This window comes from Ptychodera flava, chromosome 22 (assembly GCF_041260155.1).
Source record: "Ptychodera flava strain L36383 chromosome 22, AS_Pfla_20210202, whole genome shotgun sequence".
NCBI lineage: Eukaryota > Metazoa > Hemichordata > Enteropneusta > Ptychoderidae > Ptychodera > Ptychodera flava.
Window position 1 is genome coordinate 8384537 of NC_091949.1, and position 20635 is coordinate 8405171.

At 37.2% G+C, this 20635-nt stretch overlaps 1 protein-coding gene across 1 annotated transcript; it reads left to right on the top strand.

The window, feature by feature from the left end:
• Positions 1 to 11174: 11174 nt before the first annotated feature.
• On the top strand, positions 11175 to 19317 carry LOC139122607 (uncharacterized). The gene is made up of 9 exons (XM_070688164.1): positions 11175 to 11320; positions 12865 to 12908; positions 13207 to 13310; positions 13977 to 14026; positions 14527 to 14622; positions 14873 to 15049; positions 16099 to 16235; positions 18249 to 18471; positions 19076 to 19317. The coding sequence occupies exons 1-9, from the start codon at positions 11275 to 11277 to the stop codon at positions 19099 to 19101; spliced, it is 903 nt and encodes a 300-aa protein (XP_070544265.1). The 5' UTR covers positions 11175 to 11274; the 3' UTR covers positions 19102 to 19317.
• The last annotated feature ends 1318 nt before the right edge of the window (positions 19318 to 20635 follow it).

Sequence of the window (20635 nt, forward strand, 5' to 3'; positions counted from 1 at the left end):
TGTCTTACATATATACATCCACATTAACAAAGCACACTTGTCTCATTCTTAATTAATTTCTTTGCATAAATTATCTCTGCTTTAATTATGACCTATATGCTAGCCTATGGCCATACAGCAGAATATAGTGTGTGCCTGAATGAAAGAAAGAGTGTGCATCCATTTAACCTAGCATGTCTTACACATATACATCCATACTAAAAATTACACTTGTCTCATTTCTTAATTAATTTCTTTGCATAAATTATCTCAGCTTTAATTCTCACCTATATGCTAGCCTATGGCGATAGACCAGAATGCATTGTCTCCTGGAGTCAAAGAAAAGTGTGCATCCATTTAACCTTGCATGTCTTACACATATACATCCATACTAACAAACTACACTTGTCTCATTTCTTAATTAATTTCTTTGCATAAATTATCTCCAATTAATTAACATATATATGCCAACCTATGGCTATACAGCACAATGCATTGTCTGCTGGAATGAAAGAAAGAGTGTGCACCCATTACACCTAGCACGTCTTACACATATACATCCATACTAACAAACTACACTTATCTCATTTCTTAATTAATTTCTTTGCATAAATTATCTCCATTCTAATTAGCATCTATATGCACAATGCAGGGTCTGCTGGAATGAAAGAAAGAGTGTGCACCCATTACACCTAGCATGTCTTACTCATATACATCCATACTAACAAACGTCAATGCTCTCATTTCTTAATTAATTTCTTTGCATAAATTATCTCCAATTAATTAACATATATATGCCAACCTATGGCTATACAGCACAATGCATTGTCTGCTGGAATGAAAGAAAGAGTGTGCATCCATTACACCTAGCACATCTTACACATATACATCCATACTAACAAACTACACTTATCTCATTTCTTAATTAATTTGTTTGCATAAATTATCTCAGCTTTAATTATCACCTATATGCTAACCTATGGCCATGGAGCAGAATATAGTGTCTGCCTGAATAAAAGAAAGAGTGTGCATCCATTTCACCTAGCATGTCTTACTCATATACATCCATACTAACAAACTTCACTGCTCTCATTTCTTAATTAATTTCTTTGCATAAATTATCTCCAATTAATTAACATATATATGCCAACCTATGGCTATACAGCACAATGCATTGTCTGCTGGAATGAAAGAAAGAGTGTGCACCCATTACACCTAGCATGTCTTACACATATACATCTATACTAACAAACTACACTTGTCTCATTTCTTAATTTATTTCTTTGCATAAATTATCTCAGCTTTAATTATTACCTATATGCTAGCCTATGGCCATAGACCAGAATGCATTGTCTCCTGGAGTCAATGAAAGAGTGTGCATCCATTTCACCTAGCATGTCTTACACATATACATCCATACTAACAAACTACACTTGTCTCATTTCTTAATTTATTTCTTTGCATAAATTATCTCACATTAATTAACATATATATGCCAACCTATGGCTATACAGCAGAATATAGTGTCTGCCTGAATGAAAACAAGAGTGTGCATCCATTTCACCTAGCATGTCTTACTCATATACATCCATACTAACAAACTTAACTGCTCTCATTTCTTAATTAATTTCTTTGCATAAATTATCTCACATTAATTAACATATATATGCCAACCTATGGCTATACAGCACAATGCTTTGTCTGCTGGAATGAAAGAAAGAGTGTGCATCCATTGCACCTAGCATGTCTTACACATATACATCCATACTAACAAACTACACTTGTCTTAATGAATTTCTTTGCATAAATTATCTACAATTAATTAACATATATATGCTAACCTATGACCCTACAGCAGAATAAAGTGTCTGTTTGAATGAAGGAAGAGTGTGCATCCATTTCACCTAGCAGGTCTTACTCATATACATCCATAGTAAGAAACTGCATTTGTCTCATTTCTTACATTCTTTGCATAAATTATGTCTCGTTTAATTATCAGCTATGTGCTGGCCTATGGCCATTAACAAGAATAGTGTCTGCCTGAATGAAAGAAAGAGTGTGCATCCATTACACCTAGCATGTCTTACACATATACATCCATACTAACAAACTACACTTGTCACATTTCTTACAGAATGTAGTGTCTGCTGGAATAAGAAAGAGTGTGCATCCATTACACCTAGCATGTCTTACACATATACATCCATACTAACAAACTACACTTGTCTCATTTCTTAATTAATTTCTTTGCATAAATTATTTCCAATTAATGAACATATATATACTAAGCTATGACAATACAGCAGAATATGGTGTCTGCCTGAATGTGAGACAAAGTGTGCATCCATTTCACCAAGCATGTCTTACTCATATACATCCATACTAATAAACTACACTTGTCTCATTTCTTAAATAATTCCTTTCATTCCAGTAGACCATGCATTCACTTCTATAGCAATTAGCCAGCATGCACATGCTCATAATAATAGAGATAATTTATGCAAAGAGATTAATTAAGAAATGAGACAAGTTTGTTTCGTTAGTATGGATGTATATGTGTAAGACATGCTAGGTGTAATGGATGCACATTCTTTCTTTCATTCAGGCAGACACTATATTCTCCTGTATGGCCATAGGTTAGCCTATATATGTTAATTGAAATGGAGATAATTTATGCAAGGAAATTAATTAAGAAATGAGATAAGTGTAGTTTGTTAGTATGGATGTATATGTGTAAGACATGCTAGGTGTAATGGGTGCACACTCTTTCTTTCATTACAGCAGACCATGCATTGTGCTTTATAGCCATAGGCTAGCATATAGATGCTAATTAGAATGGAGATAATTTATGCAAAGAAATTAATTAAGAAATGAGATAAGTGTAGTTTGTTAGTATGGATGTATATGTGTAAGACATGCTAGGTGTAATGGATGCACACTCTTTCTTTCATTCCAGCAGACCATGCATTGTGCTTTATAGCCATAGGCTAGCATATAGATGCTAATTAGAATGGAGATAATTTATGCAAAGAAATTAATTAAGAAATGAGATAAGTGTAGTTGTTAGTATGGATGTATATGTGTAAGACATGCTAGGTGTAATGGGTGCACACTCTTTCTTTCATTACAGCAGACCATGCATTGTGCTTTATAGCCATAGGCTAGCATATAGATGCTAATTGGAATGGAGATAATTTATGCAAAGAAATTAATTAAGAAATGAGATAAGTGTAGTTTGTTAGTATGGATGTATATGTGTAAGACATGCTAGGTGTAATGGATGCACACTCTTTCTTTCATTCCAGCAGACCATGCATTGTGCTTTATAGCCATAGGCTAGCATATAGATGCTAATTAGAATGGAGATAATTTATGCAAAGAAATTAATTAAGAAATGAGATAAGTGTAGTTTGTTAGTATGGATGTATATGTGTAAGACATGCTAGGTGTAATGGGCGCACACTCTTTCTTTCATTGCAGCAGACAATGCATTGTGCTTTATAGCCATAGAGTAGCAGATAGATGCTAATTAGAATGGAGATAATTTATGCAAAGAAATTAATTAAGAAATGAGATAAGTGTAGTTTGTTAGTATGGATGTATATGTGTAAGACATGCTAGGTGTAATGGGTGCACACTCTTTCTTTCATTACAGCAGGCAATGCATTGTGCTTTATAGCCATAGGCTAGCATATAGATGCTTATTAGAATGGAGATAATTTATACAAAGAAATTAATTAAGAAATGAGACAAGTGTAGTTTATTAGTATGGATGTATATGAGTAAGACATGCTCGGTGAAATGGATGCACACTTTGTCTCACATTCAGGCAGACACCATATTCTGCTGTATTGTCATAGCTTAACATATATATGTTCATTAATTGGAGATAATTTATGCAAAGAAATTAATTAAGAAATGAGATACGTGTAGTTTGTTAGTATGGATGTATATGTGTAAGACATGCTAGGTGTAATGGGTGCACACTCTTTCTTTCATTACAGCAGACAATGCATTGTGCTTTTAATAGCCATAGGCTAGCATATAGATGCTAATTAGAATGGAGATAATTTATGCAAAGAAATTAATTAAGAAATGAGATAAGTGTAGTTTGTTAGTATTGATGTATATGTGTAAGACGTGCTAGGTGTAATGGATGCACACTCTTTCGTTCATTCCAGCAGACCATGCATTGTGCTTTATAGCCATAGGCTAGCATATAGATGCTAATTAGAATGGAGATAATTTATGCAAAGAAATTAATTAAGAAATGAGATAAGTGTAGTTTGTTAGTATGGATGTATAAGTGTAAGACATGCTAGGTGTAATGGGTGCACACTCTTTCTTTCATTACAGCAGACCATGCATTGTGCTTTATAGTCATAGGCTAGCATATAGATGCTAATTAGAATGGAGATAATTTATGCAAAGAAATTAATTAAGAAATGAGATAAGTGTAGTTTGTTAGTATGGATGTATATGTGTAAGACATACTAGGTGTAATGGGTGCACAGTCTTTCTTTCATTCCAGCAGACAATGTGTTGTGCTTTATAGCCATAGGCTAGCATATAGATGCTAATTAGAATGGAGATAATTTATGCAAAGAAATTAATTAAGAAATGAGATAAGTGTAGTTTGTTAGTATGGATGCATATGTGTAAGGTGTGCTAGGTGTAATAGGTGCACACTCTTTCTTTCATTGCAGCAGACAATGTGTTGTGCTTTATAGCCATAGGCTAGCATATAGATGCTAATTAGAATGGAGATAATTTATGCAAAGAAATTAATTAAGAAATGAGATAAGTTTAGTTTGTTAGTATGGATGTATATGTGTAAGACATGCTAGGTGTAATGGGTGCACACTCTTTCTTTCATTGCAGCAGACAATGGGTTGTGCTTTATAGCCATAGGCTAGCATATAGATGCTAATTGGAATGGAGATAATTTATGCAAAGAAATTAATTCAGAAATGAGATAAGTTTAGTTTGTTAGTATGGATGTATATGTGTAAGACATGCTAGGTGTAATGGGTGCACACTCTTTCTTTCATTGCAGCAGACAATGGGTTGTGCTTTATAGCCATAGGCTAGCATATAGATGCTAATTAGAATGGAGATAATTTATGCAAAGAAATTAATTAAGAAATGAGATACGTGTAGTTTGTTATTATGGATGTATATGTGTAAGACATGCTAGGTGTAATGGGTGCACACTCTTTCTTTCATTGCAGCAGACAATGCGTCGTGCTTGATAGCCATAGGCTAGCATATTGATGCTAATTAGAATGGAGATAATTTATGCAAAGAAATTAATTAAGAAATGAGATGAGTGTAGTTTGTTAGTATGGATGTATATATGTAAGACATGCTAGGTGTAATGGGTGCACACTCTTTCTTTCATTCCAGCAGACAATGCATTGTGCTTTATAGCCATAGGTTAGCTGGGATACCAGGTGCTAATTAGAATGGAGATAATTTATGCAAAGAAATTAATTAGTAAATGATGTGTTTGTGTTGATACATGTACAAAGAACCTTGTACGTTTGATTGATGTTCACATGACTTCAAAATATAGGAGGAAAGTGACTTGCAAGTTTTGGCTGCTAGCTTCCACACCATAGTTTTGGCTGCTAGGTTTTGGCTGCTAGCTTCAGCCGAGTCGCGATGACCCCCCGACCCGAATGCGATCGATAGGCCACAGCTGGATGCGTTCGAGTGTAAAGTCAGCCTCCCCACCTTCCTCCAATAGATTCAGGGCTAGTATGATGTATACATGCTAGTTCACAAGCAATAGGGCTGTTCAGAATTGACGTCATTTACATCTCATTGATATGCAAAAATAAATATTTGTCCACAATTTTAGATTATGCCTTTGAAAATAACGCATGCATGAATGGCGCAATTACATTTCACTAGGTGACTGCCGGTGTGACAATGAATACCAAAGATATATTAACGACTCAGAGTACAAGCTGCAAAAACAGCCATGCATGATGCAACATTGATAAAATTTGTCTGCATTTCGAGCAGCAGTGTCTGATGTCGCTCGTGTACAGCTATATTTTACATGTAATTTTAGTTTCAAACCTGTAACCATGAACAGCACCATTGTATCTTTGTGTAACCATGGATGTAATTGATGTAATCAGGGCTCGAAATTAACTTTTTCCCCTGGTAGTCCCATTGGGCTACCATTTTCTGAAGTTGGTAGCCCAGTGACAAGGTCTGGTAGCCCATGTTTGAATGAAGATTTTTTTCGTCGGAAATAATTCATAATACTCATGTTGACACGTATCAGATGAAGTCGGCCAAGTCGAGTGTTGGGTTTAGTACTAGGGACGCTATTTATAATTTTGTGTTTAATTGTGATTGATACATTGTGATTAAATAACTACGAAAATGAATTTTCATTGGCCATCATTTCCCGAGCCTGTCATCCAAGTACATCAGTTCAGATAATGATATTTCATTGAAAGTTTGTCGCAGCAAATTCGACTGCACTGTCGCCTTTCAATTTGCATGACAAAGTCATAGTCTGGCCTTTCTGTGTCCAGCTGGGTTGACTGTATCAGCGTCGGTCATCTCACAGCGATCAACATCATGTCGAACTAAGTAATTTCATGTCCCAGGCTTTGGTAGTCCATGTGGGCTACCATTTCATGGGTTTTGGTAGCCCAAGGGAAAGTTGGTAGTCTGTGGACGCAGGACTACCGCTTATTTTGAGCTCTGTGTAATTGATGTAACCAGTATACTACACCGTCCATCAACTTACACATTTAACTTGTAGTTACATGTTCTTTCTACAGTGATCCAACAATGAAACAATTTCTTCTCCACCTTGACGAGAACAATATACTTGGGAAGAAGTTTATCATTCAGGATTTGGATGAAACCCATGTGTTTATCTCCAGTGAGATAGTTGAAATACTTCAAGAGAAGATTGATGAACTTATGGACCAGAATACCTATCCAGTACTGCAGAAATAAGGGGTTACTCCAACTCTGTCAGCAATGCGGAATTTCTGGAAGTGTACATCCTAAGCAGCTACAACAATGAATGCATATGAAGTGTGCCAGGATATATGAAAGTCTTTCGCTTCTCATATCTCTGCCATATTTCTGAAAGGAATCTGGCTTTTATGATTTTTGACATCTGATTGTAGGGTGACTTTCCGTCAGCTTCAATCTGAGGCATCACAGTTGCCAAGTCTTTCAAAATCTGGTAAAACAATTTTGCCGAGTTATCAAGTTTGCGGGCAGACAAAAACACCTGTACCAGATAATGTCTACTTGCACAAGCTGTTTATGCCTGTTTGCCAATGAACTTGGAGCAATTCCTGAAACTTGATTTGTAAATTTTCTGCTGAAGTGAAGTCCTAAAGATTTACAGTTCAGCACACTTTAGGGCAGTATCCTGACCGTCCTATTTTCATGTCCCTCACAAGAGGGCGCTATGTAAGATATCCCATGATACCTTATACCTTATTAGGACACAGTTGAATATCCTTCAGGATTTGGATGAACTGAGGTCAGGTTACCACAGGGATTTCATTGCAACATGAGGTGACTCTTAGAAGAATATAACAATATTCCGTGAATAAAGTTTTTTGACTTGGTTTTACATTGAAACCCTTGAAGTCATATTTTTTAATTCTATTTTGTATGGTGTGCCAATGCAGAAAACCACTGCGTATTAGACCCATCGATCTGTAACAAACTATGAAGCTGTTAATTGCTAAGCCTTCAGTAAAGAATATGTCTGAAAGCCACATGATCACAAATGTGTTTATTTTATTTCATCTTCATATATAATATACAGTAAACATGATTTTTAAATGCAAATTACAGAGCAACAAATCAAATGAGCCGTGTATTTGTAATTTCTTGAACTTAATGATCTTTGCAATTTGCTCAGATATTCTTTGAATTTTACACATTTACATGAAAGGTTATTGACTCTGCTGATGAGTTGTGCAGTAACAGCATATTTTATTTGTTTATATGTAGAAGTGCAAAAAAACATTGCAATGTTATTGTCTTGAAACTTTTGCAAAAAAAAACTAGAAATAGGAAGTCATTTTGTGACAGGGGTAAAGTTGTAGAGTACAGGCATTGCAGGATGCTGTGCGGAAGAGGTGCTATGGCGCCCAACACAACATGGCAAGCGAGTGGTGCATGGCCGGGTGCCGTAGCACCTCTTCCACAGTGCATTCCATGATGCCGGTACTCTTCAACCTTACCCCTATCACAAAATGTTTTGGCTCTGCTGACGAGTTGTGCAGTGACAGCGAATTATATTTGTTTATGTGTAGAAATGCGATAAAACATTGCAATAGTGTCATCGTCTTGAAACTTTTGCAAAAAACTTGAATTAGTCATTTTGAAAAACATTAAAAAAGTGGCATCACTGTGCTAGTCTAGTAGATTTCATGAATTGGCAAGATCATTGCTTCCCTGAAAAAAGTTCTCAGGGAATTGCTAACCCAGCAGTTTGATGGGTTTTTTAGCTCACATTTGGTTTTACCAATGTGAGTTTATCGTATAGGCTGAAGTCGATGGCGTCTGTATGTATGTATGTATGTATGTATGTATGTATGTATGTATGTTTGTATGTACAGTATGTCCGCCAACATCAAAAACACGCAAACCGCTGCACGTTTCAGCTTGGTATTTGGTGTGTGGATGCATCCTGGGCTATAGATGGGATTTTGTTCAAATGAAGTCTGCATTGCCAAAATTATGCAAATGAGCTTACAAAATGTGAAAATGGTTAAGAATTAATAACTCAAGAACGCTTTTTGATTGCTTTGAAAATTTGTGTGCAAGTACCTTAGGTTAACCTTATACAGTTTTATGAATATTGTGAAGATATCCTTAATTTTGTATTTTTGCTGAATTTTTTTGTGATTTTTCTCATTTTCAGTAAAAATTCTTCTCTGAAACCGCCGGCCCAATCGCTCTCAAATTTAGGTTGTCTCTTTGCAAGGGTGTTACTCTTCTAATTTGTTGAAATTATGACAAAATTGGGAAAATTACTATTTTTGTGCCATTTTGTCATTTTGGTCAAAAAATCTTAGACAGTGTTTCCTTTTTAAAACCCCTTGACAGACAGCTTTCATATTTCGTACACAGACGTACAGAGATGACAATAGTTAGATATGTGGAAATTGTCCTGAAATATAAAAAATTGTATTTTTAAGACAATATTGTCATTTTTGGTCAAGAAACCTTTATCTCAACATTACTTGTTTGATAGCTTTGTAATTTGGTATAAAGTCCCTTGTTTGATAGCTTTGTAATTTGGTATAAAGTCCCGAAAGATGTTATTAGATAAATTTTCTGCTCAAAGTGTTGGGAAACCCCAAAATTTGTATATTTTAGGTACTTTTCTCAGTTTGTGACCTTAAATGACCTATACTAACCCAGGATATGTTGTGAGACAATTTTGAAGGCTGTGAACATAATTTTGTCATATTTGATACCAATTTGTAGGAAAATTTGATCCAGAAAACAAAGCTGAGGTGATTTTTTTCATTTTGGACCAATTTTTGCAACTTTTCTATGTAGACATACAAAAACTGATGAGAAATTTGGATCCAGGATAATTCCAGATGTTGTAATCACCACCCACAGTGGAAGGCATTTCACTATCTGTAACTAACTTAAGTGCTGTTTACATTAGAATGATAACACTCATGGCATTAATTAAAAATCTCCAAGGTGTAAATGTACTTCCTGTCATTTGGTCTTATGTAATACCAAGGGGTGGAAACATTTGATATGCAGGAGGGGGTAGGGTTTAGAAGATCGATGATGCAGCATTACTTTTTTACCAGATCCCTGTGCATTTTTGCCCACTCCCACCTTTTCTTTTTTATCAAGCCTTCTCTGTTTTTTGTTGTTGACATTTGCTTATGTATTTAGGATCTGCTTCTCCCATTGCTATAGAAGTTGATATGCATGTTCCTAAAGATGACCTCCAGTACCTAAGTTGGAGACCTTCTTTGCTTTTGTCATTCTTGTTTTTCCTGGTTTAAATATTTCTTGAATGGACCAATTCAAACCGAATGTGAGCACATAGTGTCCTTGACGGTATTTTTTTCCCATAATGATCATGATGTACCTTTGTTGCGTGGTCAACAACACACCATTTTCTTCTTGCAATGGAAGAGTCATTTGTAAAGTAATGTTTTAGATCTCTGCACTGCAGAAAATAGTGGTGCTTCAGTCTTAACCAGCACCCCCCAAATTGTTTGTAGGCTGATAATTGTCATAAAACAGTGTGAACTGCATAAACCCGTCGAATGCAATGCTCTTTATACAGTAGTCCTCGTGATCTACTTCTAAGTTCACAGTCCAGTCTGCACATTTCACTGGACTATAACCAGTTGTTGCAGTCATTTAAGTAGGTCAGTACTGCAGACACAGACAAAGGTGAATTGAGGGTTACCAACCCTCAGGCTGGCTTGTCAGTCGCCAGACTCATTATGTGAGCTTAGTATACTCTGTACTTTGACTGCAGCATGAACTCATTGAGCAGGTTAGGATATATAACCCCCTTTTCGTCGACCAATTGATAATCAGGTTACATCAAACTTCAGACTCATTTAATATTGCCAGACGTCAATAAATTGTTTGATGATGCCATGAGTGTATCTGACAAACTATTTGATCATTACTATTTAATTTACCCCCTCCCTGCCAAACTGGGGGACATTCCCACTGTGTAGATGAACCTATGTATATGCATTTATCTAAGGTGTGCAGTTATTTGTATGAGGTGATGGTGGATACAGCTGTGCTTGGTATAAATACGATTCTTCCATGAAAAATGACACCAGCCATGAATACATGTATATGCCATAGTCGGTCAACAAGAGCAATGATCAGTCCGTTCACGTCCAACCAGTGTGTCAATGATCCCCATGATGTCATAAAACCTTACCTAGTATGTTCTTTGAAATGACGAGGAAACAGTAAAGCTTATGTTTGCAAAAACAAAAGGAGGGATTACGTGCGGCGAAGGAGCAGAGGACAATAAAAGACAGACACATCACACAAAAGTCCATTCAACTGTGACCCCCAGATATCTTGATACTTGCTGATATAAAATACAACCGGTAATTACCGATCATCAAGATTAACTTTGTGTCCTGACAATGTTTTGTTCTTCTTATCTTTGGACTGATGAACGATGTGTCCCTGACCGTCATGCCTGTGTTCGACCTTTGCATTAATCCAAAGCTGTAACAATAGGTTTGTCTATTTCTCATCATCGACACGTTGGCATCAGTCATGGCGAGCAGTACTGTCGTCGGCGTTCTCTTCGTCTCCGTTCTCCGTAAGTCGTTATTCCATTTAAAGTTTCTTTTATGCATTCGTGTTTTAATAAAAATGTTTCAGGAGCGGTTTAAAAAGTGCGGATTAACCTGTTAGACTTATTCTAATATACTTTTTCTCTTGCATCTGTTTTTTTTTCCCGCATAGACGATGTCTTCTGAATTAGACTGACTAGAATCAAACTCTCGTTAAAAAATATTTAAATTTCTTCGTAATCCTCCATGGTTTTCTTTCAGCAGGTTTTATTATATTGGCTTTTTGTAATCAAACGAGAGTTCGGCATAAGCTTCGTTAGCTGGTTTTTTCAACTACTGTTGTCAACCAATTAACCCAATCAGATAAGTGCACGAAAGTTTACATGAAATTCAATTTCATAACATTTGCTCGACATTTCACATTTTTTTAGAAATTATACAATTCGTCTGTAGTTTTGCACGGATGTTGGCATTTCACTCGTTTTTCAACCAGCTCAGTGCGAACTGGTTTTCCTGATCGGAAAATATGCACGCTAGGACGTGTGCATTGCTGCCAATGATCTTATACCTTGACAATATTGGTGACAAATATGACAGCTACGTAAATTTTCCTCAATCGCAACTCAGAATATTGGGTATATTGTTCCACTTCTTTTAAAGTTTAAACGGTGAGCAAAAGTAAAAAATCTAGCGTACGCGACATCGTTACTTTCTAGGGCAACAGGAGTTCAGAAGAGAATAAGTACATTCAGTCATCTTCTTTGAAACTTCACGGTTTTTTTGTCATGATAAACAAATCGTCCTGGTTCATTAGTTCATCATACTAATTAACTGCATAACTGCTTAGTTCTGTTGTTCAAACATAATAAAATTAGCTGCTGTTCCGTGCAAAAACGAATCTTACAACCAGATGTGAATATGTAGCTGTGCAAACTAAAACAGCTGCCGCAGTTGAAGGTGTTTTGTCGGATTTTCATGGGGAATTCATGGGGAATGTTTGAATCCTGGGAGTTAAATTTTCTTATATGGACCCACTTTATATATCACGTATTGTTTGGACTTTCCACCTTTTGAGTGACCACACCAGATAACGGTAATATTCGATGCCAAGGGGCATGCTGGCCTTTGATCAGATAAAGGTCATATCTTTGTGATTCAATACTTCCGATTGACAAGTCATCAGTTAACGTGTTTTAATTTTTTGAATAGCTCTAAATTTTATGAATATAAACTATCTGATGGAGAAGTGAACTGGCAAAGCGTGCTCCATGGTGCTCCTTGAAGATCATTGTGAAAATCTAAAGGGATACAGTTGTCGCAGTATCTTTCATTTATTCATGCCACAAATTACTGGTGGCAATAATATGATTAGGGAAAACGCACATTCTCAGAGACCCATGCATACATTTCAAAAAAGCATGCGTGAGACCTTCGTCAAAGAACAGAGACCGTCATTGTAAAAAGTAGTGCAGGAAATACTTGGAATACGATTGGTACCAGCATTTCATCTGCGGCATCAAAAAATAATATTTCGTAATTCGACATATTTCGATTATTTTAAATTTTGCAGTTCAGGGAACGTTTGCTTACCAGGGGCTGTTGGGATTCCTTATGGTAAGTATCACTGAAATTCCAAGCCTACGTAATGATGAGATGAATGTAAAATGCTTTGTGCGAATCAGAGATACGTGCAAAACGCTCATCCATCTATGTACAGCAAGCCGAAGGTGGCTGTGCTATGCCCTCGTTGTCGTAGAAAGGGCGCCGCCACTGTTCAGTGTTACTTCACCAGTGTTACTTGTTTACGCGACGAAAAAGTAACACAAAAAACATAAATGTCGGAAGCAGATGTAGATATTGGTAAAAAAACCATACTTTTTCATTAAATGCTACAATTTGTTGTTTCTTCAAGTCATCATCGAAGAAGTCTGATGAGGCTAAGCATGGTCGAAATGACTTCAACGAACCGTGGTTGTTTGCAACCGGAATGGGTGTTGGCAAACCGCACGAATATCTGTAAGTTTTACATTCATTCTCTTGCGATGCTATTGCGATAATGTGCATCAGTGCTGATGACTAAGATGAAATGTCACAGCAAGTTACCATCATAATATTGTTGGTAGACAAATATGACTGAAAGAATGGTAAAAACCCACTTGCGCGTTGCTCAAAAACTTTATGCCGAAAACGCACATGCGACAACATGTATGCTAAGGTTGAAGTTTCGACGTCCTACTTAGTAATAACCCTTTCACACAGTCGACGGTTTGTTTGCCATCTTTTCTGTCCCTGTGTCTCTTTAAACTGTTAATTACTCTTCAAATAATCTTTCCACTTTCCACCGTCTTCACGAGCGTGTCTGTCTGTCTGTCTGTCTGTCTGTCTGTCTGTCTGTCTGGTGATTGTTACCATATTTATGTCTCACATCTGTTTCACTATAATACAACTATTTTCGGGACAAAATATGAAAGGCATTGATACTTTCATTGTTTTCTACATTTTACAATCTTCTCCAATTTGCGCGAAAAGTAAGCTTATAATCAGGTGTTCAATGGAACTCTTTTTCCACCATCAAGTAGTCTAAATAAACTCGAATAATATTGTAAGTGTAAAAAGCCCATAATTATAAAAACAATATGTTTTTTTTAATTGTGATAAAGGAAAATACATCTTTTTGTGTAGGGACGCAGACGGCAACATACAAGGATTCCACAAGGATGTGGTATTGGAAGGTATGCTTTTCTCAACAATTAATTATATCGCCATTATCATCGCGAAGTATAAAAGGCACTTGTCATAAGTTCGGAGTTCAAATAACAATTCTGCCACGTGCTTTTTTCTAAGCATTCTGTCACGATGGTATTGATTTTAATGTAACACAGACCACCGTGCTCTTATCTTACCTCTTACAACTGACACTGAAAATGTTAGTAAACTTTATAGTCAGAACTGAATTATTTCGCCAACAGTAACGCCGCGACTGTTGACGATGATTCCCCTTTCAAAAGTTTGAGATTATGCTTGCTATGAAGCGATAAAGTAATTTCGAGTTTCTATCGACAAAAGTTGTAATATTTTCGATGAAACTGTCGAGATGCAGTAACGTACAGTACAGGAAACCGGTCGTGAAAGCCCACAAGATGTCTTTCAGATAACTGGTGTTTCAAATACCGACATTTTTGGATAGTTTTTTTCACTCGTTATCTGTTTTCTCCTCGGTTGGAATTGCCAGTCTGTAAAGAAGCTGGTCAGGATTGTGATATCATTTATGACGACTACGACAATTGTTACCGTCACGAAGAGTCTGGTGGCGCCGTAGCCGGAGAAGGTGCGTACGCAATACAAATGCTATCCATATATATGGCGTACTTCTCATTACACAGCTTTGATTAGTGAAATTATCCACTTCGATTGTTGGAATTGTTTATTTCGCACTGGTCGACAGTCTGCAGGATAATTTGCAAGACAGCCTGGCACCTTTTTTGTGGTAAGATTATAGTCATTCTAACGAATAATTTAAAAACGCACATCTCTGTCTCTCTGTGTCTCTCTGTCTCTCTCTCTCTCTCTGATCGTAGGCATACTTGGTCAATGGTATGACGGGTGCATTGGATATTTCCGAACACCTCTACGTGTTCCCTTATTCAGTTTCAGCGTACCCATCTACAATTCTGACAATCCGTATGGAGAATTTTACGTCCTGAAAGGCAACCCAAAAGGAGTTGACCTTGCTGACGTCACCGGAAAACGCGTTGGTACGCTGCCTTTTCGTTTTTACAGTTTTCATTTCTGACTTCAATTGATACGCTTATTTTAAACTGAAGCTTTAGGATATTTTGCAGAATCCCGGGCAATATTTTTTTTACTAATTGATCTACTGCCAAATACAAGTTTTAATTCATAATGAATACCATCAGCAGTAATCTGCTGGTATACAAGTATGTTAAATGGAGTAACGCGTTTTAGTTCAAACGAATTCATACTGACCATCAGCACGCATAGATCCCATGCAGTCTTAGTTTTGATCATCGATTCTGTACAATTGTTCTTAACATAAGATTCCAGTTTCAAGAAATTCTTGTTGAAACACAAATTTCTCACCAATAAATTATTTTTGTTGTTTCGGAATATAGTATAAGATTTTAGTTTCAAGAAATTCTTGATGAAACAAAATTTTCTCACCAATCAATTATTTTTAAATTTGTTGTTTCGGAGTATAGATAGTTTCAATAGTGCTAAAATCAGTTTTACGGCATGACATTTTCATTTCTCTCCGTGTTACTGTGAAAAAGTCACAGTGACGTCATTGTCAAGGGCACCATGTCAGTTGTAACGTTAAACCCCCACTGGTTTTAACAACCTACTAAGAAATATTTTCCATTCGTGGTTCATTTAAATCGCAGCCCGACGCAGAACCCACAGATGTGATAGGGAGATTCAAATTTGATTGAATTTATCTTGGTTCTTCGTGAAAATCGCCATTTTCCCACTCATTTGCCGGAGCGTAGGTAAAGATGTTCAAGTTAGATGCTGTGTTTGAATCCATCGATTCATCCCTTTGTGTAGCATGTGTAGAAAAGAATGGACACTGGGACTGTATTCAGTCTTCTTGGCAACTCAAATCCTCCGAAGCTCTACAAATAATTTGTTTTCTTTGACAGTTATTGAGAAGTTCAAGAGTAAAATTAATCAACAAAATTTAAATACTTGTATTCTTCAATTTTTTATCAACCAATAACAACAAAAACGACAACAAAACACCCTTATTTACTTTTTTCCTTGTGCATTTTCTGTCCGATATTAGCTTTCTTGAGCGGGTGGACAGCCGATGAAAAGTGTCTCGCTCTCGATGGTACAGTCGACCTGAGTCCCTTGCCCACCGAAAGCAAGGTCTACTTAAAGAAGATGTACAAAGTCTTACACCTTCTCAGAGCAGGGGAGGTGAGTATATGACTAAGTTTAGTCGAGAACATTTCATACAGTGTATGTATGTATGTATGTATGTATGTATGTATGTATGTATGTATGTATGTATGTATGTATGTATGTATGTATGTATGTATGTATGTATGTATGTATGTATGTATGTATGTGTGTGTATGTATGTGTGTATGTGTGTGTGTATGTATGTATGTATGTATGTATGTATGTATGTATGTATGTATGTATGTATGTGTGTGTGTCTGTCTGTCTGTCTGTCTGTCTATCTATCTATCTATCTATCTATCTATCTACAGAGTTCGCGTTTACGCAAAAATCGTGCGTATTTACGCATTGAAATTGACTCTCTACGCATTTTTTTCATTGTTATGCGTTTCCTATACGCAAAGGATAACACCGAAAGCACTCCCCACTACTTAGCTTAGGCGACAACCAGACGAAATTTGTTGAAGCACATTTCTGTCAATCACACATTTTGTGTGGAAAGTTTCGGATTCTCTGCTGGTCTTTGTCTGAAAAATCGGCATCGTAGTTCACACGTTATCACGTTAGGCACGTTATCATGTCAGCTGTGCCTATGAATTACGTTGCTAATTTTCAGGCGAGCGATAGTTTCTGAAACTTATGACACAAAGTGTCATATTGACAGAAATGTTGCGACAAATTATATAAATGCCAACCGTGCACGATCATCGCGTCTCGCCGTTCCCAAATTTTGATCAAGCACATGGCGTCGAAGCAGACGTGACAAATCTGTTTTCTTTCAACTTTGCTCTACGAGTCCGTGAAAAAAAATGATTCATCGGTAGAGCTCGTCGGAATCCCGATAAATTTTGAACACTGCAGAAGTGTCTGGATAAGCTGCCATAACTCTAACTTTTGGGTTGCCCGATGTGTTTTGACGGTCGCATGTATACCCTTCGCTGTTACGTTTCAACATTGTTCAAGTGACAAGTTGTTCGTTAAACTGTTTTCATTAAAATAATGTTACATCGTACAATCCGAATATGTAGTGTAGGTTTATTCAACGGCACATTGTATTTTGCAGTCAGTTCATCAATCGAGTGCGGAAGTAAAATTACGCACTCAAATCCAGCCATTACGCAATTTTAGCAGACTAATGCGTATGCCGTACGCGATGAGAAAAAAGTCACCGCGAACACTGATCTATCTATCTATCTATTATCTATCTATCTATCTATCTAAAGTAACAGCTGTCGGAGCTCTAGACGTTTGATGATATGGTTTTCGCTGTTTCTATTACCTCGTCGTTGTCTTGATCATTGTGTTATCTTCAGTTATGAAATGTGGGCGGTGGTGGCGTGTCGAGTTTAGCAGTTTGGATATGCCATGTGGTGTCATCTCAAATTTTGTCCTTCAACACTTTTTAGAGCTAGCTGTGCTTTGGCGCTGTTCTTTGCGTCACGTATAGGTGGACCAGTATTTTTGTCGGTAAAACGGCTTGAAATTAAATGCAACGTAAATGCTTACCGAAGTGTGACCACAGAACGTTTTTCAAACATTATAATTATTCAAACTAAATAATTTGGAGTTGCAACTCAAGTATGGCCGCCGCGTATGTGAGAATGTATGTGTGAGCGCGTGAATTTCCTAGTAGGCCTAATCGACCAAATCTAGGTCCAAAGATTGGGATACTGACATTTTCAAAGACAATAACAGGAATCCAAAACATCTCTCTAAATATTGGCTGGTATTGTTTTGGCGAGTAAATGCAAAAAGATACAGCTAAATGTGGTTTTCATGCGGTAATTCGCTGTGATATAAATTTATATGAAATGCATTCACTTCTTTGAGAGCTTGGTAATGCCAACTCGTTTCAACACGTCGTGGGTTGAATCACCGTCCCTCCACCCATGGACGGTGGTTAAATAGTGAAGTTGACTGCGTTTGGATGCGTTTGTACGTCAAACGTTTGCTCCAGCTTGCGTGTCACACTGAGGAAGACATCAAATCTATGCCAAACTCATAATGTTATGACTTTCTATTATGAAGGTTGACGCAGTTTTCGTGCCAGCCAAAGCCATGCCCGAAGATACTGACGATCTGGAGAAGCTCGGGTCGAGCATCGAGTGTGCCTCTCAACACCACGATCTCTCCGTACACAACATCTTCAAGAAGGGAAGTCGTGCTGTGGATTGGTTCAACCCAGCCTTTGAACGTCTCAAGGCAAACGGAAAATACTACAAACTGTGTCATGATGCCGAGACAAAACATGGTATGCTTTCCTTTGACATACTTTGCTAAGTTTAACATAATGTTAATGCAGGGTGGTAGGCTCGCCATCCTCTGTGGCAACAGCTGACAGCGAGTTTTGCATATCACCTTTTAACGGATAGAAATCCCCTGCGCGCAATAATAGCTATCTTGATCTATCTCACCGAAAAAGATCCGGAAACTGACAACACCGTCTTTACTGAGATGACGGTAGATTTTACAACTGGTGAAATTGACTGAAAAGAGTGATTGTGGTAGACAGAGTAAGGGACGGACCAATAAAGCTTTGGAAGGGGGTGATCGGGACTCTAGGATACATTTTTTCGACTTCGAAAATTTCATTTTTTCGTTTCGATCTTGCATTGCATACTTACTTTTTACCAAAATTTCGAAATTTCCACGATATTTGATCTCGACTTTCAAAAGAACACATCTTTTTAAAAATTTAGCAAGGCCGGTACAATTGAGCGATTTTTAAATTTGCTTTGCAGAGTTTTTCGTGTTCGATAAACCCCCAAGAAGAGCTATTCGTCCACTACTAAACGGTAGCAGTTTAAATTTTGTTATTTACCTGACTAATTTTGCCGTTTTGCATTTGTTTGTAGGAGGTGCCGTGGATTGTGTAATGTAGGACGATGGAGCTACGTGGCATTGGAATCGCATTGTTTTGAATTCTTCGGGAAATAAATGGGGCTCGATATGTGAATGGCTAAATTTGAAATCTCGAGGCCTGAACTATGTCTCGTTATTAGTTCACAACAATGAAAGCGTTTTCTGGTGATTTACTGACAATCAGATCATCAGTAAGTCAAATAAATGTAAATAAAACCAAATTATGCCACGAAAAGTGTTTTATTTCAAATTATTTCTGAATAGTTCTAAGTCTATACCCTCTAGATTTTCACATGTTATTTAAAGGGATATAGTCGTTGGAACTGCGCTCAAAGGTCGTATGGGACCAATACGACCCATGGCAAAAATGTATCCAAGGCACAATGATGATTGATGAAAGTTAAAACAGGTCTGTCGTAATCTATCATCGTATAATTTAAATGTTGCAGCTATGATGATGAGGTGCATCTTGATATCGAGCACGAAATACATTGTTTGTAATTAAGAAACTCGCACAGGCGCAGTTCCGACGACCATATCCCTTTAAGACGTTAGTGTTCTGCACGCATTTACAGTATACGATCTATGGCGAAAGATTATGTGACTTCTTGATGGGCATTATATGAACTAATTTGTGTACTGGTGTATCGGTGAATCGGCAAACCAATGCTGATCAGGGTCGTCCTTGAACAATGACGTCATCAAGAGGACACTCTTACCACACTCTACTTGGCAAAATGAAGGAAAGATATGTATGTGCATAAATGATGGAACGGACTTACTCTAAAAAGTCTCCCTTGACAAACTTATCACTCCCTTTTGCTCCTAACACCTGTTTACTTCTGTGAAAAGCTATCATAAGACTTCTTTTCGCACAGGAACAGTTCCTGTGGTACATTTTAAGGATCTAACGACAGCTATATAGAAACCCAGGTTGTCTTATAATTGTTCAGTATCTGTCTCACCATTCCATTGCAAGTAATGAAAAAGCAGGCAGTACACAACACATAATTCATGTTTAATTTACAATTCACTTCGGAATTTATACAAAGCCTCTTTGCAAATCAATATTTATTGGACAATTAGCAAAATAACATCTTTGAGACAATGTACAACCATTTAATGTCATACTCGATCCAAATTCACTTGTGATTTTATGCGTCATCTTCGCTTGCTAAGGTCTCTTGTCCGGGCAACTGAATGCTCCCCTAAGTCAGACGGACCCGTGCGAGCGGACGATGTGTTAGAAGTATTCACTCTCACGTGTTTTGCTCTTTATTGTTTCAAGGGAACATCACGCATTGCGAAATCAATTCTACAAACGGAAAGATCTCGTTTGGATATCCACTCTAAGTCTAACGGCTACTAGCTTTACACACCATCCGTCAACTTGTACACACTCCGGGTGCCGCATAAATGTAATGTTTAGGTGGAACGCGCCTCCCTGGGGATAGGTATTCGGACTCTCAAATTTGTACAATTCTTTTCTGATCTACCACTTGTGGGGGCTCACTTCAAAGCTTTTGGAGAAAGAAAAACTTTCACCGGTTTAG